Raw genomic sequence first — 26,715 nt, 5'->3', positions numbered from 1 at the left:
GAGGGGAACACCCATGCCTGTGCCCAGCAACCTCTGTTCCCTAAGCATCCTGAGGTGCAGGGTGGCTGGCTGTGCCTCTCCCACCTGTAAGGCTGTCTACCTGAGAGGACACACTCTGCTCTACCCAGAGGACTCCTGGCATGAGGTGCTATTCTCAGGGAGGTGGGGAATGGGCTCTGACCCCTTGACTAGGTGAGGTGGCATTCCTCAGGAGCGGGCACCTCCTCATCAGTATCTTCCTTAAGCGCTTGCCATGGGCTCCACATGACCGGAGGGAAAGCTGATGTTCAGACTCCCCCCCCCGACCCCCCAGGAAATCCTGTTGTTGGCTGGATTATTCACCTTGGCTCTCAAGCTAGCTCTTGAGTTTAGGGTTAATCCCCTAACCCTCTCTTCATCTGGCTTTGAAGGCCCTGACGCGGTGTGCTGGCACATCTAACAACGCAGTGGTTTTCCTTCTGCCTTTACCTGAGCCATATAAATGAGATAAAGTGTACCAAACACTTACTGTGTGCTCAGTAAATGGGAGACAGTGATGGAATACACAAGGCATCGCTTTATTTAGCCGTGTTCTATTCATCCAAGTGAAGGCTTTAATTGCAGAATGGTGTCCTGCTAGCAAAAATCAAAGTCATTAAGAGTCAAGTTTTTAAAATTCAAATGAATAAATGAAAAATTGTAAGAAAGGTTGTTAAAGAAGCATTAGTTTTAAGAGCATCTCAGATATGAAAACCTTAGAATTTAGTTGTCAGAATTTGAGTAGTGATGAGTGCTGTTAGCAAAGCTTCCATACCAACTGTACCAAGTGGTTTATAAATTGAGCACTTGGGCTTCCTCTCATAGCTTCTTCAGGCAGTGGGAGCCTGAGGAACTCTGCAGCAGGGGCTTCCCCAGCCCCTCTCATGCTGGACTGGGGTGCTGCCGGGCATGGGCTCAGCATCAGGACACTGGCAGGGGCAGAGGTCCTGCAACTGCCCACCTCAGCAGGCCATGCCCCATCTGCACCAGACTCACCTCTGCTTTGTCTACAAAGACCTGGCCACGTCAAGCTCCATTCAACTTGCGTTTCCATGGCCTTCTCTTCTGAGTAGTGGGTGCTTTTGATCCCCACTTTGATAACTCACAGAACCAACATTCTCCCAGAAACCACTGAATCCCATAACATTTCAAGTGACACACTGAGACTTATTCTCTAACCAAGGATGACTGGACACACGGCCAGGGGGGATGAATTTGATCTGTGGCCAAGCTCCACCACCGTTTTCCTGAGCCTCACATACAGCCTAATGTCCTGAGCACCACCTAAGATGGATGAAAAGGATTCAGGCATGGAATCTGAGGATCTTCATTTGTCCTCTTTCAGCAGCTCACAAACTATTTTTTGGTAGCTGAGAATCCGTAATAGATTTTTGGATTATGAAAAATATTACTCAGCACTCATATTATATTGATTCAAAAATAAAGATTATGCAGTTTCAACTGTACAATAAAATACAGCTTTATGGAATGGTAATTTTTTACTTAAGTTCTTCTACATTATAGTAGAAGATAATGGATTCAGGAAGGGCACAATGAGGAATAAAGCTGTTGTATTGGTTAAATGACATTTTAAATGATTTGGCTGTCAAATTCGTGGAAAGGTTATGAACAGTAAATGAAAAATCGAAAATTAATTCCCTACTTCAAGAAAATGTGATTTATACCATAATAAAATTAGATTTTTAGTTAAAGAAATTTAGTCATTAAGTAATGCCCATGTGCTAACTCTCATTTCTAACCATCTGGTTTGAAGCTTCTGCAGCACATAATTTCTTCCTTCAGCAAAGCATCTGGGGCCTTGGTGTCACTTCTATAAGTGAATTCTGTTCTGTACAGTTCTGCTACAGCTTTTTGGGGCATACTTTTTCAAGTACTGGAAAGATATTCTTATTTATCCACAATAATTGACAGAGACATTGAACTCATTTCCCTCCCCAAGTGACCTTACTATTTCTCTCCCTTAGTTATCGTCATTAATGGCAATAAAGATGATGATGGCGGCCATCATTTAAGGACTACTGTATGACAACCACCATGCTAAGTGTAGCACAGGCTTATCATTTCACTTAGTCATCCCAACAACTCTACAAAGAAGGTACCATTCCTGCCCCTTATTTCACAGATGAACAAACTGAGGCTTAGAAAGGTGAGATAATTAGCCAAAGGTGGCAGGGCCATCGCTGTCAGGAATAAGCCAGGATCCAGCCCAGATCCATCCGACTTCAGAGTTCCATTTTTTAATATCTGTCATGTGTCTCCTGAACATTCACTGAGTATTTGCTTTGAGGCAGCAGAGCATAGTGGTAGGATTTCCAAGACTTGAGTCTAGCCTTGACTTGGCCACTTGCTACCCTGTGATGAGTCAGCAAGCTGTAGCCTTTCCCTCTGTAGAAACTTTCTCATCTGTAAATTAGGGAGTATGATTATTCCCTTTCTTCAACAAGTTTCTGTTGTGTACTACAGGTACTTTGTCCTATTATATATATATATTTTTTAACATCTTTATTGGAGTATAATTGCTTTACAATGGTGTGTTAGTTTCTGCTGTATAACAAAGTGAATCAGTTATACATATACATATGTTCCCATATCTCTTCCCTCTTGCATCTCCCTCCCTCCCACCCTCCCTATCCCACCCCTCTAGGTGGTCACAAAGCACAGAGCTGATCTCCCTGTGCTATGCGGTTGCTTCCCACTAGCTATCTATTTTACGTTTGGTAGTGTATATATGTCCATACCACTCTCTCACTTTGTCACATCTTACCCTTCCCCCTTCCCATATCCTCAAGTCCATTCTATAGTAGGTCTGTGTCTTTATTCTCGTCTTGCCACTAGGTTCTTCATGACCTTTTTTTTTTTTCCCCTTAGATTCCATATATATGTGTTAGCATACTGTATTTGTTTTTCTCTTTCTGACTTACTTCACTCTGTATGACAGACTCTAACTCCATCCACCTCACTACAAATAACTCCATTTCGTTTCTTTTTATGGCTGAGTAATATTCCATTGTATATATGTGCCACGTCTTCTTTATCCATTAATCCAATGATGGACATTTAGGTTGCTTCCATGACCTGGCTATTGTAAATAGAGCTGCAATGAACATTGTGGTACATGACCCTTTCTGAATTATGGTTTTCTCAGGGTATATGCCCAGTAGTGGGATTGCTGGGTCGTATGGTAGTTCTATTTTTAGTTTTTTAAGGAACCTCCATACTGTTCTCCATAGTGGCTATATCAATTTACATTCCCACCAACAGTGCAAGAGGGTTCCCTTTTCTCCACACCCTCTCCAGCATTTATTGTTTGTAGGTTTTTTGATGATGGCCATTCTGACTGGTGTGAGATGATATCTCATTGTAGTTTTGATTTACATTTCTCTAATGATTAATGATGTTGAGCATTCTTTCATGTGTTTGTTGGCAATCTGTATATCTTCTTTGGAGAAATGTCTAATTAGGTCTTCTGCCCATTTTTGGATTGGGTTGTTTGTTTTTTTGTTATTGAGCTGCATGAGCTGCTTGTAAATTTTGGAGATTAATCCTTTGTCAGTTGCTTCATTTGCAAATATTTTCTCCCATTCTGAGGGTTGTCTTTTGGTCTTGTTTATGGTTTCCTTTGCTGTGCAAAAGCTTTTAAGTTTCATTAGGTCCCATTTGTTTATTTGTGTTCTTATTTCCATTTCTCTGGGAGCTGGGTCAAAAAGGATCTTGCTGTGATGTATGTCATAGAGTGTTCTGCCTATGTTTTCCTCTAAGAGTTTGATAGTGTCTGGCCTTACACTTAGGTCTTTAATCCATTTTGAGTTTATTTTTGTGCATGGTGTTAGGGAGTGTTCTAATTTCATACTTTTACATGTACCTGTCCAGTTTTCCCAGCACCACTTATTGAAGAGGCTGTCTTTTCTCCACTGTATATGCTTGCCTCCTTTATCAAAGATAAGGTACTCTTCCCTCCTTTATCAAAGATAAGGTGACCATATGTGCGTGGGTTTATCTCTGGGCTTTCTATCCTGTTCCATTGATCTATGTTTCTGTTTTTGTGCCAGTACCATACTGTCTTGATTGCTGTAGCTTTGTAGTATAGTCTGAAGTCAGGGAGCCTGATTCCTCCAGCTCCATTTTTCGTTCTCAAGATTCCTTTGGCTATTTGGGGTCTTTTGTGTTTCCATACAAATTGTGAAATTTTTTGGTCCTAGTTCTGTGAAAAATGCCAGTGGTAGTTTGATAGGGATTGCATTGAATCTGTAGATTGCTTTGGGTAGTAGAGTCATTTTCACAGTGTTGATTCTTCCAATCCAAGAACATGGTATATCTCTCCATCTATTTGTATCATCTTTAATTTCTTTCATCAGTGTCTTATAAGTTTCTGCATACAGGTCTTTTGTCTCCTCAGGTAGGTTTATTCCTAGATATTTTATTCTTTTCATTGCAGTGGTAAATGGGAGTGTTTTCTTAATTTCAGTTTCAGAATTTTCATCATTAGTGTATAGGAATGCAAGAGATTTCTGTGCATTAATTTTGTATCCTGCTACTTTACCAAATTCATTGATTAGCTCTAGTAGTTTTCTGGTAGCATCTTTAGAATTCTCTATGTACAGTATCATGTCATCTGCAAACAGTGACAGCTTTACTTCTTCTTTTCCAATTTGGATTCCTTTTATTTCTTTTTCGTCTCTGATTGCTGTGGCTAAAACTTCCAAAACTATGTTGAATAATAGTGGTGAGAGTGGGCAACCTTGTCTTGTTCCTGATCTTAGTGGAAATGGTTTCAATTTTTCACCATTGAGAATGATGTTGGCTGTGGGTTTGTCATATAAGGCCTTTATCATGTTGAGGAAAGTTCCCTCTATGCCTACTTTCTGCAGGGCTTTTATCATAAATGGGTGTTGAATTTTGTGGAAAGCTTTCTCTGCATCTATTGAGATGATCATATGGTTTTTCTCCTTCAATTTGTTAATATGGTGTATCACGTTGATCGATTTGTGTATTTTGAAGAATCCTTGCATTCCTGGAATAAACCCCACTTGATCATGGTGTATGATCCTTTTAATGTGCTGTTGGATTCTGTTTGCTAGTATTTTGTTGAGGATTTTTGCATCTATGTTTATCAGTGATATTGGCCTGTAGTTTTCTTGCTTTGTGACATCTTTGTCTGGTTTTGGTATCAGGGTGATGGTGGCCTCGTAGAATGAGTTGGGGAGTGTTCCTCCCTCTGCAGTATTTTGGAAGAGTTTGTGAAGGATAGGTGTTAGCTCTTCTCTAAATGTTTGATAGAATTCGCCTGTGAAGCCATCTGGTCCTGGGCTTTTGTTTGTTGGAAGAGTTTTAATCACAGTTTCAATTTCAGTGCTTGTGATTGGTCTGTTCATATTTTCTATTTCTTCCTGGTTCAGTCTCAGCAGGTTGTGCATTTCTAAGAATTTGTCCATTTCTTCCAGGTTGTCCATTTTATTGGCATAGAGTTGCTTGTAGTAATCTCTCATGATCGTTTGTATTTCTGCAGTGTCAGTTGTTACTTCACCTTTTTCATTTCTAATTCTATTGATTTGAGTCTTCTCCCTTTTTTTCTTGATGAGTCTGGCTAATGGTTTATCAATTTTGTTTATCTTCTCAAAGAACCAGCTTTTAGTTTTATTGATCTTTGCTATTGTTTCCTTCATTTCTTTTTCATTTATTTCTGATCTGATCTTTATGATTTCTTTCCTTCTGCTAACTTTGGGGTTTTTTTGTTCTTCTTTCTCTAATTGCTTTAGGTGTAAGGTTAGGTTGTTTATTCGAGATGTTTCCTGTTGCTTGAGGTAAGCTTGTATTGCTATAAACTTCCCTCTTAGAACTGCTTTTGCTGCATCCCATGGGTTTTGGGTCGTCCTGTCTCCATTGTCATTTGTTTCTAGCTATTTTTTGATTTCCCCTTTGATTTCTTCAGTGATCACTTCGTTATTAAGTAGTGTATTGTGTAGCCTCCATGTGTTTGTATTTTTTACAGATCTTTTCCTGTAATTGATATCCAGTCTCATAGCGTTGTGGTCGGAAAAGATACTTGATACAATTTCAATTTTCTTAAATTTACCAAGGCTTGATTTGTGACCCAAGATATGATCTATCCTGGAGAATGTTCCATGAGCACTTGAGAAAAATGTGTATTCTGTTGTTTTTGGGTGGAATGTCCTATAAATATCAATTAAGTCCATCTTGTTTAATGTATCATTTAAAGCTTGTGTTTCCTTTTTTATTTTCATTTTGGATGATCTGTCCATTGGTGAAAGTGGGGTGTTAAAGTCCCCTACTATGATTGTGTTGCTGTCGATTTCCCCTCTTATGGCTGTTAGTATTTGCCTTATGTATTGAGGTGCTCCTATGTTGGGTGCATAAATATTTACAATTCTTATATCTTCTTCTTGAATCAATCCCTTGATCATTATATAGTGTCCTTCTTTGTCTCTTGTAATAGTCTTTATTTTAAAGTCTATTTTGTTTGATATGAGAATTGCTACTCCAGCTTTCTTTTGATTTCCATTTGCATGGAATATCTTTTTCCATCCCCTCACTTTCAGTCTATATGTGTCCCTAGGTCTGAGGTGGGTTTCTTGTAGACAGCATATATACGGGTCTTGTTTTTGTATCCATTTAGCCAGCCTGTGTCTTTTGGTGGGAGCATTTAATCCATTTCCATTCAAGGTAATTATCGATATGTATGTTCCTATTCCCATTTTCTTAAATGTTTTGGGTTTGTTATTGTAGGTGTTTTCCTCCTCTTGTGTTTCTTGCCTAGAGAAGTTCCTTTAGCATTTGTTGTAAAGCTGGTTTGGTGGTGCTGAACTCTCTCAGCTTTTGCTTGTCTGTAAAGGTTTTAATTTCTCCATCAAATCTGAATGAGATCCTTGCTGGGTAGAGTAATCTTGGTTGTAGGTTTTTCTCCTTCATTACTTTAAATATGTCCTGCCACTCCCTTCTGGCTTGCAGAGTTTCTGCTGAAAGATCAGCTGTCAACCTTATGGGGATTCCCTGGTGTGTTATTTGTTGTTTTTCCCTTGCTGCTTTAATATTTTTCTTTGTATTTAATTTTTGATAGTTTGATTAATATGTGTCTTGGCATATTTCTCCTTGGATTTATCCTGTATGGGACTCTCTGTTCTTCCTGGACTTGATTAACTATTTCCTTTCCCATATTAGGGAAGTTTTCAACTATAATCTCTTCAAATATTTTCTCAGTCCCTTTCTTTTTCTCTTCTTCTGGGACCCCTATAATTCGAATGTTGGTGTGTTTAATGTTGTCCAGGAGGTCTCTGAGACTGTCCTCAGTTCTTTTAATTCTTTTTTCTTTATCCTGCTCTGCAGTAGTTATTTCCACCATTTTATCTTCCAGGTCACTTATCCGTTCTTCTGCCTCAGTTATTCTGCTATTGATCCCTTCTAGAGTATTTTTAATTTCATTTATTGTGTTTTTCATTGTTGCTTGGTTCCTCTTTAGTTCTTCTAGGTCCTTGTTAAATGTTTTTGCATTTTGTCTATTCTATTTCCAAGATTTTGGATCATCTTTACTATCATTATTCTGAATTCTTTTTCAGGTAGACTGCCTATTTCCTCTTCATTTGTTAGGTCTGGTGTGTTTTGACCCTGCTCCTTCACCTGCTGTGTGTTTTTTTGTCTTCTCATTTTGCTTGTCTTACTGTGTTTGGGGTCTCCTTTTCACAGCCTGCAAGTTCGTAGTTACTGTTGTTTTTGGTATGTGTCCCCAGTGGCTAAGGTTGGTTCAGTGGGTTGTGTAGGCTTTCTGGTGGAGGGGACTAGTGCCTGTGTTCTGGTGGATGAGGTTGGATCTTGTCTTTCTGGTGGGCAGGTCCATGTCTGGTGGTGTGCTTTGGGGTGTCTGTGGCCTTATTATGATTTTAGGCAGCCTCTCTGCTAATGGATGGGGCTGTGTTCCTGTCTTGCTAGTTGTTTGGCATAGCGTGTCCAGCAGTATAGCTTGCTGGTCATTGAGTGAAGCTTGGTCTTGGTGTTGAGATGGAGATCTCTCGGAGATTTTCCTTATTTGGTATTACGTGGAGCTGAGAGGTCTCTTTTGGACCAGTGTCCTGAACTTGGCTCTCCCACCTCAGAGGCACAGCCCTGATGCCTGGCTGGAGCACCAGGAGCCTTTCATCCACATGGCTCAGAATAAAAGGGAGAAAAAATAGAAAGAAAAAAAGAAAGAGGATAAAATGAAATAAAATAAAGTAAGATAATATAAAGTTTTAAAATAAAAAATAAAAAATAATTATTAAGAAAAAATGAAAAAAAATTTTAAAGCAAAACAAAACAAAACAAAACAAAAAAAGTACAGACAGAACCCTAGGACATATGGTGAAAGCAAAGCTATACAGACAAAATCTCACACAGAAGCATACGCATACACACTCACAAAAAGAGGAAAAGGGGAAAAAATAATATATCTTGCTCCCAAAGTCCACCTCCTGAATTTGGGATGATTCATTGTCTATTCAGGTATTCCACAGATGCAGGTACATCAAGTTGTTTGTGGAGCTTTAATTCACTGCTTCTGAGGCTGCTGGGAGAAATTTCCCTTTCTCTTCTTTGTTCGCACACCTCCCGGGTTTCAGCTTTGGATTTGGACCTGCCTCTATGTGTAGGTCGCCTGAGGGTGTCTATTCTTCGCTCAGACAGGACGGGGTTAAAGCAGCAGCTAATTCAGGGGCTCTGGCTCACTCAGGCCAGGGGGAGGGAGGGGTATGGATGCGGGGCGAGCCTGCGGCGGCAGAGGCCAGCGTGACGTTGCAGCAGCCTGAGGCGCGCCATGCGTTCTCCCGGGGAAGTTGTCCCGGGAGGGGAGGTGTGGATAGTGACTTGTGCTTGCACACAGGCTTCTTGGTGGCAGCAGCAGCAGCCTTAGCGTTTCATGCCCGTCTCTGGGGTCCGCGCTGATAGCCGCGGCTCGCGCCCATCTCTGGAGCTCGTTCAGGCAGCGCTCTGAATCCCCTCTCCTCACGCACCAGGAAACGAAGAGGCAAGAAAAAGTCTCTTGCCTATTCGGCAGCTCCAGACGTTTTCCTGGACTCCCTCCTGGCTAGCTGTGGTGCGCTAACACCTTCAGGCTGTGTTCACGCCGCCAACCCCAGTCCTCTCCCTGGGATCCGACCTCTGAAGCCCGAGCTTCAGCTCCCAGCCCCCGCCCGCCCCGGCGGCTGAGCAGACAAGCCTCTCGGGCTGGTGAGAGTGTTGGTCGGCACCGATCCTCTGTGTGGGAATCTCTCCGCTTTGCCCTCTGCACCCTTGTTGCTGCGCTCTCCTCCATGGCTCCGAAGCTTCCCCCCTCCGCCACCCGCAGTCTCCTCCCGCGAAGGGGCTTCCTAGTGCGTGGAAACCTTTCCTCCTTCACAGCTCCCTCCCACTGGTGCAGGTCCCGTCCCTATTCTTTTGTCTCTGTTATTTCTTTTTTCTTTTGCCCTACCCAGGTACGTGGGGAGTTTCTTGCCTTTTGGAAGGTCTGATGTCTTCTGCCAGCGTTCAGTGGGTGTTCTATAGGAGCAGTTCCACGTGTAGATGTATTTCTGATGTATCTGTGGGGAGGAAGGTGATCTCCGCGTCTTACTCTTCCGCCATCTTCTCCTCTCTTCTATTATATTTTTTAATTTTTGATTGGGACGCATCAAATATTTTGGAAAGTGTACACCTCTTAAGTGTAGAGCTCCATTTACTTTTACAAAGTGAACACAACCAAGTAACTACCGCCAAGATCATAATTTAGAACATTTCCAGTACCCCAGAAACCACCTTTGTATCCCCCTGTTGTTATACTCCCAAAGCTGAACACTAATCTGTCACCAAAGATTGCTTATGCTTGTCTCTGAAATTTATAAAAATAACATCCTATACATTGTACTCTTTTGCGTATGCCTTTTTTTGGTCAACATTATGTCTGTGAGAGTCATCCAAGTTAATGCATATTGCAGAGTTGGTCCTTTTGCATTGCTGTGACATTTCCATTGTGTGGATATGCCACACTTTATCCATTCTACTGTTGGCGGACATTTGAGTTGTTCCCTGTTCTTGGCTATTACGCATCATGCTGTGGTCAGCATTCTTGTACATGTGTTTTGGTACTCATGTGAATGTACTTCAGTTGGACATTTACCTGGGAGAGGTATTGCAGGGTCAAGTAAGACAGAAATATTGCGCTACTTATTTTAATAGAATTGGTTAAACAGGTAATAAAGGGTTAAAAAGCCAAAAAAAAAAAAAAAAAAAAAGACTGCTGTGATAACTAAGAGCAATAACTGCAGGAAGCAGCTCTTGTCTCTAGGGAAGGAGCCCCAGAAAGCTGAATCTCAGGCCAATGAGGAGAGTCCTGCTGGTGCTGGTTCCTCTAAAAGTGTGAAAATTATAGTTGCTCCATATCCTCATAAGCATTTGCTATTACTAGTTTTGCTTTGTTCTCTTGTTATCTTTTCTATGGTGTACAGCCATATCCCACTGTGGTTTTAACTTGTGAAGTTCTTATTCAAGCCTTTTGCTCATTTTTAATTAGGTTATTTGTATTTGTCTTATTTGTCTGCAAAAGTATCTTCTATTCTGAATGAGTGCTGTGTCGGATATATAGATAAATATTGCAAATATATTCCCTTAATGGGGCTCAGCTTTTCACTGTCTCAATTTTATCTGTTAATGAACAGAAGTCTTCATTTTTAAAAAAGAGTTCAATATATCATTCTTTTCCTTTATGGTGCTGCCTTTCACATCCCATTTAAGAAATGTTTTGCTTACTTAAAGGTCATGAAGATATTCTCTTATGGTATCTTCTAGAAACATTATTGTTTTACATTTCACATTTAGATCTACAGTCCATCTGGAAATGAATTTTCTGTATGTTATAAGGTAGGAAGTCATTTTTTTCTTTATGGATATCCAATGGATCCAGCTCTATCTGTTACAAAGCCATTCTTTTCCATTGTACTGCACTGACACCTTTGTCATAACCCCAGAAACTGGATACGTGTGATATCTTGCTTGACTTCGCATTCTGTATACCTTTTCTCTTTTTTTCTTGATCAGCCTTCTTAGGGATCAACTTTATTAATCTTTTCAAGGAACTAAATTTTGACCTTATTTTTTCATGGTATAATTATTTTCCTCTGTTTCATTGATTTCTGCTCCTATTATATTTCTTTCCTCCTATTTTTTGTGGGCTTACATTGGCCTTTTCTAGCTTTTAGAGATAGATGCTTAGGTCATCAATTTCTAGCCCCCCCTCTTTTTTTCTAACATAGGCACTTGAGGCTATAATTTTTCTCTAAGCACTGCTTTAGCCACATCCCATTATTTTTTAAATGCTATAATTCAATTGTTATTCAGATTTCCTTTGTGTCTTCTTATTTCCTTTGTGATGTTTCTCTTAGAAATTATGCAATATACTTCCAAATCCATGAGTCAAGTATTTGGAGAATTTTCTCCATATCTTCTGTTACTGATTTCTAATTTAATTTCACTGTAGTAAGAAAACTATTTATGTTGTCTATATGGTTTTGATAATTTGAGATTTGTTGAAACTTCCCAGTGGCTCAGAATATGGTCAATTTTTATAAATGTTGAATGGACACTTGAAATGAATATGTAGTATGCAGTTGTTGGTACAGCGTTTGATGTACATCAACTAGGTGAAGTTTGTTAATCATGAGGGTCAAATATTCTACATTCTTACTGATTTTTCCTCAACTTATTCTACCATTTAGTAACAGGTTTCTTAAATTCTCTAATCATTATTGTGAATTTGTCACTGTGGATTTCTTCTTTTAGTTCTTTTAGTTTTGATTTTATATGTGCTTAGGCTATATAATTAGGCATGTACAAGTTTAGAATTGCTATTTATTCCTGTTAAATTGTCCTTTTATCACTATAAATCTAACATATTATTCTCTCTTCTTTATTCTTTTTTCCCCTACTCTTTCTTGTCTTTTGTTTTTTTTTTTTTTGGATTAGTTTTTTGTGATCCCAGTCCTTTGACCTTATAGCACTACTTTTACCATATTTTGGATAGTAATAAGATTGTAATACTTAAATTCCATCTGACCTCCTGACCTTTTGTGATCATATTGTCATGCATTTTTGTTCTACAAATAGTATTACCTTAGAGGGCATTATTGTTGTTGTGTTAAGCAGCCAAAATTAGATTTATTCATTTTTAACACTTTCTGGTGCTCTTTATTCCTTCTTGCATAACTATGCATTCATCTGAAAAACTTTCCTTTTGTTGAGAGTGTTGCCTTGTATTGCTCTTAGCATTAATCTGCTAGCAATGTATTCACTCGGTTTTTGTCTGTCTAGATATAGCTTTATTTTACCTTATAAATATCCATATTTTCACTGGATATAGAATTCTAAGTTTTTTCAGAATTTTAAAGATGTCATTCCATTGTCTTCTGGTTCCATTATTTTCTCCTGAAAAGTTGGCTATCAAATCTTATTGTTACTCCTTTGTAGGTAATATGTCCTTTCCACCTCCACCACCCACCCTCTGACTGTTTTAAAGATTTTTCTTTTTCTCTTTGAATATTCAACTATATTTGCATGAGTACCTAGTCATGGTTTTCATTGTATTTATCTTGCTTAGGGTTTGTAGACATTCCTAAATCTCTGGCTTGATGCCTTTCATCGATTTTGAAATTTTTCAAGCAGTATCTCTTCAAATATTGATTCTGCCTAATTTCCTCTCTCTGAAACTTCAATTACATGCTTGTTAGAAATTTTCACCATACCCCATAATGTCTCTCATACTCTACTGTGTGTTTTTTTTTTTTAATTCTTTATTTATTTTTTTTTTACTTATTTATTTTTGGCTGTGTTGGGTCTTTGTTTCTGTGCGAGGGCTTTCTCCAGTTGTGGCAAGCAGGGGCCACTCTTCATCGTGGTGCACGGGCCTCTCACTATCGCGGCCTTTCTTGTTGTGGAGCACAGGCTCCAGACGCGCAGGCTCAGTAGTTGTGGCTCACGGGCCTAGTTGCTCCACGGCATGTGGGATCTTCCCAGACCAGGGCTCGAACCTGTGTCCCCTGCATTGGCAGGCAGATTCTCATCCACTGCGCCACCAGGGAAGCCCCCTCTACTGTGTTTTTTATTCTTTAATTTTTCCTTTAAGATCTTCAGTCTGGTTATTTTCTACTGACCTAAGCTCCATCTTATTAATCCTCTCTTTAGTTGTCTTTAATCTTCTATTATATTCATCTATTGAATCTTGCAGTTATTTAATTTTCAGTTCTAGAATTTCCATTTGATTCTTATTTTAATTCCAATTTTATGGTGAAATTCAGCATCTTCTATTTTCCTGAACATATTAGTCATAATTATTCTACAGCTTGTGTCTGATCATTCTAAAATCTGGATAACCTGTGGATCAGTTTATGCTGTCTGTTTTACTGGATTTTAGTCATTTGATCCTGTTTCCCACCCTGCCTAGTAATTTTGGATTGGATGCTGGACATTATATATTGTAAAAAAAAAAAAAAAAAAAAAAAAAAAAAGAATAAACAGAAACCTCAATTAAATAGAGCTGGGACACTAGAATGGGGAGCTCTGACACCCTGTGACAATTGCAGAACCCAAAAGAAAGAAGAGACTCCTTTTATTTCCTGGCAACAACTCAGCTAATGAAAAGCCATGAACTCTGTGTTTACTATAGGCCTCCCATTTTTCTTTTCCCCTCTATAAAAGAGATTTCCTTCCTTTGTCATATGGGGACTTGCAGATGGCTCATCATGGTTGTAGACCCTGAATTTCACTTATCTGCTGATCCTGAATAACTCCCCCCCCCCCCCATTTTTTTTTTCTGGAGAAATAACTATTTATTTTTTTTAGGTAAAAAATATGAAAAATTGTAAACTCTGTAGACTACTTTATTGTCTTTCAGAAAAGATTTACTTTTATTTGTTAGATATAGAATACTGGCAGATCATCTTGATCTACTCAGGAATAGAAATTCTTTGAGAATATATGATCTTAACTGAAAGTCAGCTGCATTTACCAGGACCACTCTTCCTTTGAAAGCTTACTTTTTGTCTTCCTAGCACCATGATGCTGTCAAAATCTGTGCTTAGTTTCTTAGCTTGTTTGAGGCTAATTTTTTGCTTCTCAACCTCTTGCTCTTTATATGTACAGCTCAAGCATAATAATTTAACTCAAGAGGAAGCTGTGTGCAGAATATTGGGCTCACTTCTTTCTGATTCCCTTTTCTAGGATTGTAGACCCTCAAGTTCTGGTTGCTTTTGTAGCCCCAACTCAGGTATCTCCCAACTCAGTAAGGCTACTTTAAGCTCCAGAACATTACTTTTGTTTGGCTTCTATGTAAAACCATAAATGCCCCAAAGGGAAAATCTGGCAGTAAATATGGGGCTCACCTCAAAAGCCTCCTCTTCTCTCCAAATATTGGCTCAGTTCTGTCTGCCTTTGTTGCTCTCACATGCCTACAAAAACTTTGGGGGGTTATTTATCCAACTTTTATAGTTATTCTTAACAGAAGGATTGGTCTAATACAAGCTAATCTTTCACAGCCTGAAGCAGAAGTCTATCTCATCTAATTTTTATACTATCTTTATGAATTAAATACATAGAATGTTGTTATGTGCATAAGCTTTGGGATTAGACTTTAGAATTTAAATCCCAGCTGACCACTGACCAAAATGTGAGAACTTAGACAAATTTTAACCTCTCTGACCCTCTACTTCCTCCCATTTTAATAAATATCTGGGAAATGAAGTTGCAGAAACTTCATTTTCAACTAAAATCAGATAATCGGACTTTATTTAAACTATTTCAGTGCATAATATGAGGAAAACTTCCAAATCCATTATATGAAGCTGGTATAATTTAAATTCCTAAAACTGAGAACAAGGACACCTAAAAATTATAGACCAATCTCATTTATGAATATTAATGCAAAAATGTATTTAAAATCATAGCAAATAGAATCCAGCAGCATATTTTTAAAAAGGCATCATGATTAACAAAAGCTATTCCAGAAATACAGGGATAATTGAATGCTATGAAATCTACTAGATAAGCCATCAAGTTAATAGAGCTGAGGAGAAAAACATCATAGGATCACCTCCATAAATGCAGAAAAAGTATTTGATAAAATTCAACACACATTTATTTTATTTTCATTCAACAAATATGTATTGAGCATCTGCCCTATTTAAATAACACTGAGGATGCAAGCGTGAAAAAGATACTGGCACCATCCCAGCTCACATTCCAGCGGAAGGAAACAGACAATAAACAAACAAGTCAGAGGACAAGCTAGAACATACATTTATTTTTAAAACTCTATAAAATATGCATAGATTTCACTAGTATAATAAACATCCTTTGGGCCAAGAGCCAGCATTTTACTTAATTTGGAAACACTACAGGTTTTCTTCTTAAAATCCGAAGACTAGGGTACCCACTATGTTTACAACACTTAACATTAGGTGGAGGAATTAGCTAAAAGAATGAGACTAGACCAAGGGACCTTCAAAATGACGGAGGAGTAAGACCTGGAGATCACCTTCCTTCCCACACTAACCTCAGAAATACATCTACATGTGGAACAACTCCTACAGAACACCTACTGAACGCTGGCAGAGGACCTCAGACTTCCCAAAAGGCAAGAAACCCCCCATGTACCTGGGTAGGGCAAAAGAGAAAAGGAAAAACAGAGACAAAAGAATAGGGACAGGACCTGCACCTCTGGGAGAGAGCTGTGAAGGAGGAAAAGTTTCCACACACTAGGAAGCCCCTTCACTGGCGGGGGGAAGCTTCGGAGCCACGGAGGAGAGCGCAGCAACAGGGGTGCAGAGGGCAAAGCGGAGAGATTCCCGCACAGAGGATCGGTGCCGACCAGCACTCACCAGCCTGAGAGGCTTGTCTGCTCACCCGCCGGGGTGGGTGGGAGCTGGGAGCTGAGGCTCGGGCTTCGGAGGTCAGATCCCAGGGAGAGGACTGGGGTTGGCTGCGTGAACACAGCCTGAAGGGGGCTAGTGCGCCACAGCTAGCCAGGAGAGAGTCTGGAAAAAATTCTGGAACTGCCTAAGAGGCAAGGGGCCATTGTTTTGGGGTGTGCAAGGAGAGGGGATTCAGAGCACTGCCTAAATGAGCTCCAGAGATGGGTGCAAGCTGCGGCTATCAGCGCGGACACCAAAGATGGGCATGAAATGCTAAGACTGCTTCTGTAGCCACCAAGAAACCTGTGTGCAAGCACAGGTCACTACCCACCCCTCCCCTCCCGGGAGCCTGTGCAGCCCACCATTGCCAGGGTCCCGTGATCCAGGGAGAACTTCCCTGGGAGAACACACGGCGCACCTGAGGCTGTTGCAATGTCACACTGGCCTCTGCTGCCGCAGGCTCACCCCTCATTCCATACCCCTCCCTCCCCTGGCCTGAGTGAGCCCGAGCTCCCTAATCAGCTGTTACTTTAACCCCGTCCTATCTGGGCCGGGAACAGATGCCCTCAGGCGACCTACACGCAGAGACAGGGCCAAATCCAAAGCTGAACGCCAGGAGCTGTGCGAACAAAGAAGAGAAAGGTAAATCTCTCCCAGCAGCCTCAGGAGCAGAGGATTAAATCTCCACAATCACCTTGATTTACCCTGCATCTGTGGAATACCTGAATAGACAACGAATCATCCCAAAATTGAAGCAGTGGACTTTGGGAACAACTGTAGACTTGGGGTTCACTTTCTGCACCTAATTTGTTTCTGGTTTTATGTTTATTTCAGTTTAGTATTTAGAGCTTATTATCATTGGTAGATTTATTTATTGATTTGGTTGCTCTCTTCCTTTCTTTAAAAAAAAATATGTTTTCCTTTTTCTCTTTTTGTGACTGTGTATGTGTATGCTTCTTTGTGTGATTTTGTCTGTATCGCTTTGCTTTTACCATTTGTCCTAGCATTCTGTCTGTCCGTTTTTTTTTTTTCTTTGTATACTTTTTAGCGCTTGTTATCATTGGTGGATTTGGTTTTTGGTTTGGTTGTTCTTTCTTTCTTTTTTTATTACTTTTTTATTTTTAATAATATTTTTATTATTTGTTTTAATAACTTTTTAATTTAATTTAATTTTTTGGTTCTTTCTTTCCTTTCTTTCTCTCTTTTCTTCTGAGCTGAGTGGCTGACAGGGTCTTGGTTCTCCAGCCAGGTGTGAGGTCTGAGCCTCTGAGGTGGGAGAGCCAAGTTCAGGACATTGGTCCACCAGAGACTGCCCTACATAATATCAAATGGCAAAAGCTCTCATAGAGATCTCCATCTCAACGCTAACACCCAGCTCCACTCAACAACCAGCAAGCTACAGTGCTGGACACCCTGTGCCAAACAACTAGCAAGACAGGAACACAACCCCACCCATTAGCAGAGAGGTGGCCTAAAATCAGGGTAAGTTCACAAACACCCCAAAACGCACCACCAGATGTGGTCCTGCCCACCAGAAAGACAAGATCCAGCCCCAACCACCAGAACACAGGCACCAGTCCCCTCCACCAGGAAGCCTACACAACCCACTGAACCTTACCCACTGGGGGCAGACACCAAAAACAACAGGAACTATGAACCTTCACCCTGTGAAAAGGAGACCCCAAACACAGTAAGTTAAGCAAAATGAGAAGAGAGAGAAACACACAGCAGATGAAGGAGCAAGGTAAAAACCCACCAGACCAAACAAATGAAGAGGAAATAGGCAGCCTACCTGAAAAAGAATTCAGAGTAATGATAGTAAAGATGATCTTGGAAATAGAATGGAGAAAATACAAGAAACATTTAAAAAGGACCTAGAAGAACTAAAGAGCAAACAAACAGTGATGAACAACACAATAAATGAAATGACAAATTCTCTAGAAGGGATCAATAGCAGAATAACTGAGGCAGAAGAACAGATAAGTGACCTGGAAGATAAAATGGTGGAAATAACTACTGCAGAGCAGAATAAAGAAAAAAGAATGAAAAGAATTGAGGACAGTCTCAGAGACCTCTGGGACAACATTAATCGCACCAACATTCGAATTATAGGGGTCCCAGAAGAAGAAGAGAAAAAGAAAGGGACTGAGAAAATATTTGAAGAGATTATAGTTGAAAACTGCCCTAATATGGGAAAGGAAATAGTTAATCAAGTCCAGGAAGAACAGAGAGTCCCATACAGGATAAATCCAAGGAGAAATATGCCAAGACACATATTAATCAAACTATCAAAAATTAAATACAAAGAAAAATATTAAAGCCGCAAGGGAAAAGCAATAAATAACATACAAGGGAATCCCCATAAGGTTAACAGCTGATCTTTCAGCAGAAACTCTGCAAGCCAGAGGGGAGCGGCAGGACATCTTAAAGTGATGAAAGGGAAAAACCTAAAACCAAGATCACTCTACCAGGCAAGGATCTCATTCAGACTCAGTGGAGAAAGTAAAACCTATACACACAGCAAAAGCTAAGAGAATTCAACAACATGAAACCAGCTTTACAACAAATGCTAAAGGAACTTTTCTAGACAGGAAAGACAAGAGAAGGAGAAGACCTACAATAACACAGCCAAAACAATTAAGAAAATGGTAATAGGAACATACATATCGATAACTACCTTAAACGTAAATGGATTAAATGCTCCAACCAAAAGACACAGACTGGCTGAATGGATACAAAAACAAGACCCGTGAATATGCTGCCTACAAGAGACCCACTTCAGACCTAGGGACACATACAGATTGAAAGTGAGGGGATGGAAAAAGATATTCCATGCAGATGGAAATCAAAAGAAAGCTGGTGTAGCAATTCTCATATTATACAAAATAGACTTTAAAATAAAGACTATAACAAGAGACAAAGAAGGACACTACATAATGATCAAGGGATCGATCCAAGAAGATATAACAATTGTAAATATTTATGCACCCAACATAGGAGCACCTCAATGCATAGGCAAATGCTCACAACAATAAAAGGGGAAACCGACAGTAACACAGTAATAGTAGGGGAATTTAACACCCCACTTTCACCCCACAGATCATCCAAAATGAAAGTAAATAAGGAAATACAAGCTTTAAATGATATATTAAACAAGATGTACTTAATTGATATTTATAGGACATTCCATCCAAAAACAACAGAATACACTTTCTTCTCAAGTGCTGATGAAACATTCTCCAGGATAGATCATATCTTGGGTCACAAATCAAACCTTGGTAAATTTAAGAAAAGTGAAATCGTATCAAGTATCTTTTCCGACAGCAACGCTATGAGACCAGATATCAGTTACTGGAAAAAATCTGTAAAAAATACAAACATATGGAGTCTAAACAATACACTACTAAATAAACAAGAGATCACTGAAGAAATCAAACAGGAAATCAAAAAATACCTAGAAACAAATGACAATGAAAACATGACGACCCAAAACCTATGGGATGCAGTAAAAACAGTTCCAAGAGGGAAGTTTATAGCAATACAATCCTACCTCAAGAAACAAGAAACATCTCAAATAAACAACCTAACGTTAAACCTAAAGCAATTAGAGAAAGAAGAACAATAAAACCCCAAAGTTAGCAGAAGGAAAGAAATAAAGATCAGGTCAGAAATAAATGAAAAAGAAATGAAGGAAACAATAGTGAAGATCAATAAAACTAAAAGCTGGTTCTTTGAGAAGATAAAATTGTTAAACCATTAGCCACACTCATCAAGAAAAAAAAGGAGAAGACTCAAATCAATAAAATTAGAAATGAAAAAGGAGAAGTAACAACTAACACTACAGAAATACAAAGGATCATGAGAGATTACTACAAGCAACTTTATACCAATAAGATGGACAACCTGGAAGAAATGGACAAATTCTTAGAAAAGCACAACCTTCCAAGACTGAACCAGGAAGAAATAGAAAATGCAAACAGACCAATCACAAGCACTGAAATTGAGACTGTGATTAAAAATCTTCCAACAAACAAAAGCCCAGGACCAGATGGCTTCACAGGCGAATTCTATCAAACATTTAGAGAAGAGCTAACACCTATCCTTCTCAAACTCTTCCAAAATATAGCAGAGGGAGGAACACTCCCCAACTCATTCTACGAGGCCACCATCACCCTGATACCAAAACTAGACAAAAATGTCACAAAGAAAGAAAACTACAGGCCAATATCACTGACGAACATAGATGCAAAAATCCTCAACAAAATACTAGCTAACAGAATCCAACAGCACATTAAAAGGATCATACACCATGATCAAGTGGGGTTTATCCCAGGAGTGCAAAGATTCTTCAATATACTCAAATCAATCAACGTGATACACCATATTAACAAATTGAAGGAGAAAAACCATATGATCATCTCAATAGATGCAGAAAAAGCTTTCAACAGAATTCGACACCCATTTAGGATAAAAAGCCTCCAGAAAGTAGGTGTAGAGGGAACTTACCTCAACATAATAAAGGCCATATATGACAAACCCACAGCCAACATCGTTCTCAATGGTGAAAAATTGAAACTATTTCCTCTAAGATCAGGGACAAGACAAGGTTATCCACTCTCACCACTATTATTCAACATAGTTTTGGAAGTTTTAGCCACAGCAATCAGAGAAGAAAAAGAAATAAAAGGAATCCAAATCGGAAAAGAAGAAGTAAAGCTGTCACTGTTTGCAGATGACATGATACTATACATAGAGAATCCTAAAGATGCTACCAGAAAAGTATAAGAGCGAACCAATGAATCTGGTAAAGTAGCAGGTTGCAAAATTAATGCACAGAAATCTCTTGTATTCCTATACACTAATGATGAAAAATCTGAAAGAGAAATTAAGGAAACACTCCCATTTACCATTGCAACAAAAAGAATAAAATATCTAGGAATAAACCTACCTAAGGAGACAAAAGACCTGTATGCAGAAAACTATAAGATGCTGATAAAAGAAATTAAAGATGATTCAAAGAGATGGAGAGATATACCATGTTCTTGGGTTGGAAGAATCAACATTGTGAAAATGACTGTACTACCCAAAGCAATCTACAATTTCAGTGCAATCCCTATCAAACTACCAATGGCTTTTTTCACAGAACTAGAACAAATAATTTCACAATTTGTATGGAAACACAAAAGACCCCGAATAGCCAAAGCAATCTTGAGAAAGAAAAACGGAGCTGGAGGAATCAGGCTCCCTGACTTCAGGCTATATTACAAAGCTACAGTAATCAAGACCGTATGGTACTGGCACAAAAACAGAAATATAGATCAATGGAACAGGATAGAAAGCCCAGAGATAAACCCACGCACATATGGTCACCTTATTTTTGATAAAAGAGGCAAAAATATACAGGGGAGAAAAGACAGCCTCTTCAATAACTTGTGCTGGGAAAACTGGACAGCTACATGTAAAAGAATGAAATTAGATCACTCCCTAACACCATACACAAAAATAAAGTCAAAATGGATTAAAGACCTGAATGTAAGGCCGGACGCTATAAAACTCTGAGAGGAAAACATAGGCCGAACACTCTGTGACCTAAATCACAGCAAGATCCTTTTTGACCCACCTCCTAGAGAAATGGAAATAAAAACAAAAATAAACAAATGGGACCTAATGAAACCTAAAAGCTTTTGCACAGCAAAGGAAACTATAAACAAGTTGAAAAGACAACCCTCAGAATGGGAGAAAATATTTGCAAATGAAGCAACTGACAAAGGATTAATCTCCAAAATATACAAGCAGCTCATGCAGCTCAATATCAAAAAAACAAACAATCCAAAAACAGGCAGAAGACCTAAACAGACATTTCTCCAAAGAAGATACACAGATTGCCAACAAACACATGCAAGGATGCTCAACATCACTAATCATTAGAGAAATGCAAATCAAAACTACAATGAGCTATCACCTCACGCCGGTCAGGGTCAGAATGGCCATCATCAAAAAATCTACAAACAATAAATGCTGGAGAGGGTGTGGAGAAAAGGGAACCTTCTTGCACTGATGTTGGGAATGTAAATTGATACAGCCACTATGGAGAACAGTATGGAGGTTCCTTAAAAACTAAAAATACAACTACCATATGACCCATCAATCCCACTACTGGGCATATACCCTGAGAAAACCATAATTCAAAAAGAGTCATGTACCACAATGTTCATTACAGCAGTATTTACAGTAGCCAGGACATGGAAGCAACCTAAGTGTCCATCGACAGATGAATGGATAAAGAAGATGTAGCACATATATACAATGGAATATTACTCAGCCATAAAAAGAAACGAAATTGAGTTATTTGCAGTGAGGTGGATGCACCTAGAGACTGTCATACAGAGTGAAGTAAGTCAGAAAGAGAAAAACAAATACTGTATGCTAACACATATATATAGAAGCTATAAAAAAAGAAAATGGTTCTGAAGAACCTAGGGGCAGGACAGGAATAGACACAGACGTAGAGAATGAAGTTGAGGACACGGGGAGGGGGAAGGGTAAGCTGGGACGAAGTGAGAGAGTAGCATTGACATATATACACTTCCAAATGTAAAATCGATAGCTCGTGGGAAGCAGCTGCATAACACAGGGAGATCATCTCAGTGCTTTGTGACCACCTAGAGGCGTGGGATAGGGAGGGTGAGAGGGAGACGCAAGAGGGAGGGGATATGGGGATATATGTATACATATAGCTGATTCACTTTGTTATACAGTAGAAACTAACACACCATTGTAAAGCAATTATACTTCAATAAAGATGTTAAAAAAAAAGAATAGACTAGAGAAAGCAACTGTAGACATAGAAACTGGGAGGAAGAAAGAAAATCACTGCTATTTGCAGATTGTATAAATATATAAATGGAGAGCCCAAAAGAATCATTGGGAAACCTATTACAAACAATAAGAAATTTAGTAAAGTGGTTGGTTATATATACATAAGAATCAATTGCTATCACATATACAAACAAGAACTAGTTATAAGATATAGTGAAAGATAAATTCCATTTATGATAACAAAATGTATGTAATAAATAAATTTTCAACATATATACAGGAAAATTATACTCTTGAAAGAAATAAAAATAGACTTGAGCAAATTATTAAAAATACCATGTTAGATAAGGGGATACAACGTTATACAGATGTCCCTAAGATTACCCTAAGTTAATTTTTAAATTTTATGCAATTGCAATAAAATTTCCATAAAGTTTTTTTCTAGAGCTGTACCAGTCCCTATTCCGCAAATACTAGTTATTTCCAAGGATGGAGGTGCCAGCCCCTAGAACAGAGAGCTGAGGAGCAGTGTGGAAGGAGCTGGGTTTACTTAGTGCATGATGTGCTTCATGGCTTTCGTATCTCTCATTACAGTTACTACTGTCCAAGCTCCCTCTTTTGAACCCTGAGCTGCTGAGGAACCAGCATGTTGGATGCTTGTTTGGTTAATTGTGCTGTGCTGATGTGCTGCTGCCCTATAACATGTATCTTCAATTGGTCTCCACTTGGGCTTTTGACTCATTACAGAGATGGCAGTCAGAAAGTGCAATTTGGGCAGGACAGTCTTTTCAGTGCCTCCTCAGTTTCCTTTCTAATATTGCCTCCCGTTCCTGGCTCCGTAAGAATGCTAGACAAGAATGTTAAGGTATGAAAGGCAATATCATTTGTTTAAAAAGTGATGGTGCTGAGTGGTCTTTTTGGTTGTGATTTTGAGTTGTCCCAAGTTCGGTGTTTGATCTTCTTTTCCTCAATTGCTAGAATGGATTTTCAGCTTATTCTCAAAATTAGGCTTTTTATCCTAAACTGGTCATTTATAATGGATTGTAGATACTTTTTATTAGTTATGAAACTGCAATATGTTTCAGCCTTTCCCCCCATTACTTCCCACTGGGTCTTTTACTGCTTCCTGACCATGCCCTGTACTTTTCTGCCACCCTGTCTTTTCTCAAGCCATTCTCTCTTCCTGGTGCACCCTCCTTCCCTTATTGCTGTCTGAAAGCCTTCCCATTCTTCAGTGCTATTTACAAAGTGCTTTAAAAAAAAAACAACAACACTTTTTCTTATATTTTCAGTTGAATGTGAATATATTGGTATTTATCAAGGCAAAATCACCCCTTTATTTCTCAGTAATTTGTGTTTGTTCTGTACCCTTCTATTCAACTGTGCATATCTTTAATGCAGGGACACTGTTTTACCTATGTAATTTCTGAAACACTTTGCTCATTGCTTTGCACAGTGCATGAAGATGAGATTGAATTTAGAAAAGCCAAGGGCTTAATTCAGTCCAGTGGCGTGGACTGGCTATCCAAATTGTCCATAATATCCCACCCTTTGGAAACTACTAATGAGCATAATCAATCACCAGATCATGCCAGTGACCTGCCCAGGAGCAATGGTAGTCTTCACCGTGGCACCACGAATCAGAACCTGCTGCTGCTCATATAATTCTGGCCCCTGTCTTCTTATGTTTTCCCCAGGCCCTACAAGCACCTGCAGTCTAGGTGGAGGGTGGGAATTCAACTTGGAACAAGGTCTTTCCTAACAATTGGTACCAGCCCAGTTTCCACATAAGGAAGACCATGAGAGTTGGCTCTGCTCATTAAAAACTGCATGATTAACAGTATTTTTTGCTTAAGCCAACAAAGCAACAAGTAGTTTACATTTACAGATGTGTGTATGTATGAGAGTTTAATAAACCCCACATTGCTGGATGTCTTGTTCTTATGACATTGTTCACCTTTCTGTGAATAAATGTCTTAACAACAGGTGAGATATTTTCAAGTATCTCTACATGTGAATTATTCTTCAAAAATACCAAGTCTTTCTTTTCTTGCAGGAATCCAGAAGCCTTGAAGTCACAAGAAGAGAAGGTAGGGAAGATGCATTCATGCTCATTTCATTCTCATCGTTGACATTTGGATGTAGTTTGTTGAAGTTAAGACGAACTTCAGCCTGTTCTTTGAAATTTCGTGTGGCCTTTTCTGGGTGCTGACTATTTGGCACTTGCCTCTAGGGACTGCAGGAACTAAAGTCCAGGTTTGCTTGTGAGAACTGTGTCTTCTACCTTCTAGTATCAGAGATGGGGTCTGGCGAACTGGCTTATTCATGATAATGTTTACAGTCTCTCCAGAGAGGCCTCATCTTCTGAGTGAAGTTTGAAGTAATAATTTAGTTCCACCCAGTGAAAACCACCTCAACAATAAAAAATGGTTTATGGTTTGAGGTATTTCAATATCTGGGAAAATGTGCCACTGTGAAAAATATTTCTTAGATTTTTACAACTTTAGTTAAGCTGAAATAGATATAAGCAATTAATTTCCCTTCCGAAAACAATGCAATGGTGTTTTATTTTCCCTGCCAGAGTTCCTCTAGCACATTCGTTTTCTGATCACTGTGGTAAATATATATATGGGTGGTAACTTCTGAAATCTTTTAGTGGAAATTGAAGTTTACTTGCTTTCAGTAATACCTAGTCTCTCATGAGAGGGTGTCTTTTGTATGATTTATGGAAATCACCACCAATCAGCCCTTTATTGCAGGGATGGGAGGATGAAGTCAGAAACCAAAGTGAATTCTTGGTCTAGAGTCTGGCCTTTGGCTTTAGCCCTAATCACGTCTCCTTCTCTGTGGTATTGTCTCCAAAAAGAGTGCCAATCTTTAAAAGTGAGCAAATACCATATTGACTTTCAAATCTAAAAACCTCCCCCGTGGTTTAGTTCTTATTTTATGCAGCACAGTGAAAGACACAGAATGGCCATGTTACCAAAGTGTGTTCCTAGACCTAAACTTTCCATACTATCTGTACAGATGGGTTAATAGAACTGGTTGTTTGCTGCTGTCCATGGTACTGGAATACTGGATACAAAGGATCTGGATTATCTAGCTATAGGATGAATTTTCTGGCTTTCATTCTCATTTGCCATCATCTCTGGTTTTGGACTCAGTGTCCTCTGAACTGCATCCATAGCGTAAACTGCATTGTTTGGATATCAGAATAAAATGAAATTGGATGAAGGTGGGTGGGGCAGCAGGGAAGGCATGTTTCTTATTCAAAGTTGTGTTCACAATGGGTGCAATGACATGTATACTAGAGAGAAATAGCCAGAGGTTGGCATGAACTTTGGTTTAGAATACTATTCATTCACTACCCCTGAGTGTGACTGTTTAGAATTAATTTGCGTTATGGAATCACATATAAACTTGACTGTTTTGGAATATTACTGTCCTTGTGTTAGAAATGTCTTTAAATAGTAAGGCTAGGGTATGAGAGAACCACATGTATTTTTGCTCAAAGGCATAAAAGGCCTTACTGTACCCAAGACTCCCAATTCCTAGAAGACTGAGTGTCTGAGGATGAGCAAAAGCATGGTCAGGCTGTGCTCTAATCATCCATAATCCCCTTCTCTCTAGAAGCAGCATCTTTCACAACTGGCTTACTGGGAGCATATGCCTTGGGTTTGTACTGGTAAATCTGTCTTGACATAACTTAAACTTTTTTCTTCCTATTGTGAGCTGATGTGTTTCTTGCTTGTTTCTGTCAAAGTTGAGTGTTTGAAAATTCCTGAAATAGCCCAGTGCCTTAATGCCAGTGCTTATAACCTGGCAGGAAGGAAGGAAGAGTGGGTTCCAAGTATTTTCAAGTCTGAGATTCACAGGCTTGGGTAGTAGGGTTGTTAATCTTTTTTTTTTTTTTTTTTTTTTTGTATAGATGACTTTTTTT

The 26,715-nt window shown here is 39.2% G+C and overlaps 1 protein-coding gene across 4 annotated transcripts in view; it reads left to right on the top strand.

Moving 5' to 3' along the window:
- FSTL4 (follistatin like 4) overlaps window positions 1–26,715 on the top strand; it is a 734,451-nt gene that overhangs the window by 313,404 nt on the left and 394,332 nt on the right. For all 4 annotated transcript variants that reach the window (XM_068535874.1, XM_068535876.1, XM_068535873.1 and 1 more), the window contains one exon: window positions 24,832–24,865. In XM_068535874.1, the coding sequence (XP_068391975.1) occupies window positions 24,832–24,865 (34 nt within the window). The remainder of the gene's footprint in view (window positions 1–24,831; window positions 24,866–26,715) is intronic.

Source organism: Eschrichtius robustus, chromosome 2, assembly GCF_028021215.1.
Source record: "Eschrichtius robustus isolate mEscRob2 chromosome 2, mEscRob2.pri, whole genome shotgun sequence".
NCBI classification, from domain to species: Eukaryota; Metazoa; Chordata; class Mammalia; order Artiodactyla; family Eschrichtiidae; genus Eschrichtius; species Eschrichtius robustus.
Note: the sequence above shows the minus strand (reverse complement) of the source record. Positions and strands in the feature narration are given on the sequence as shown.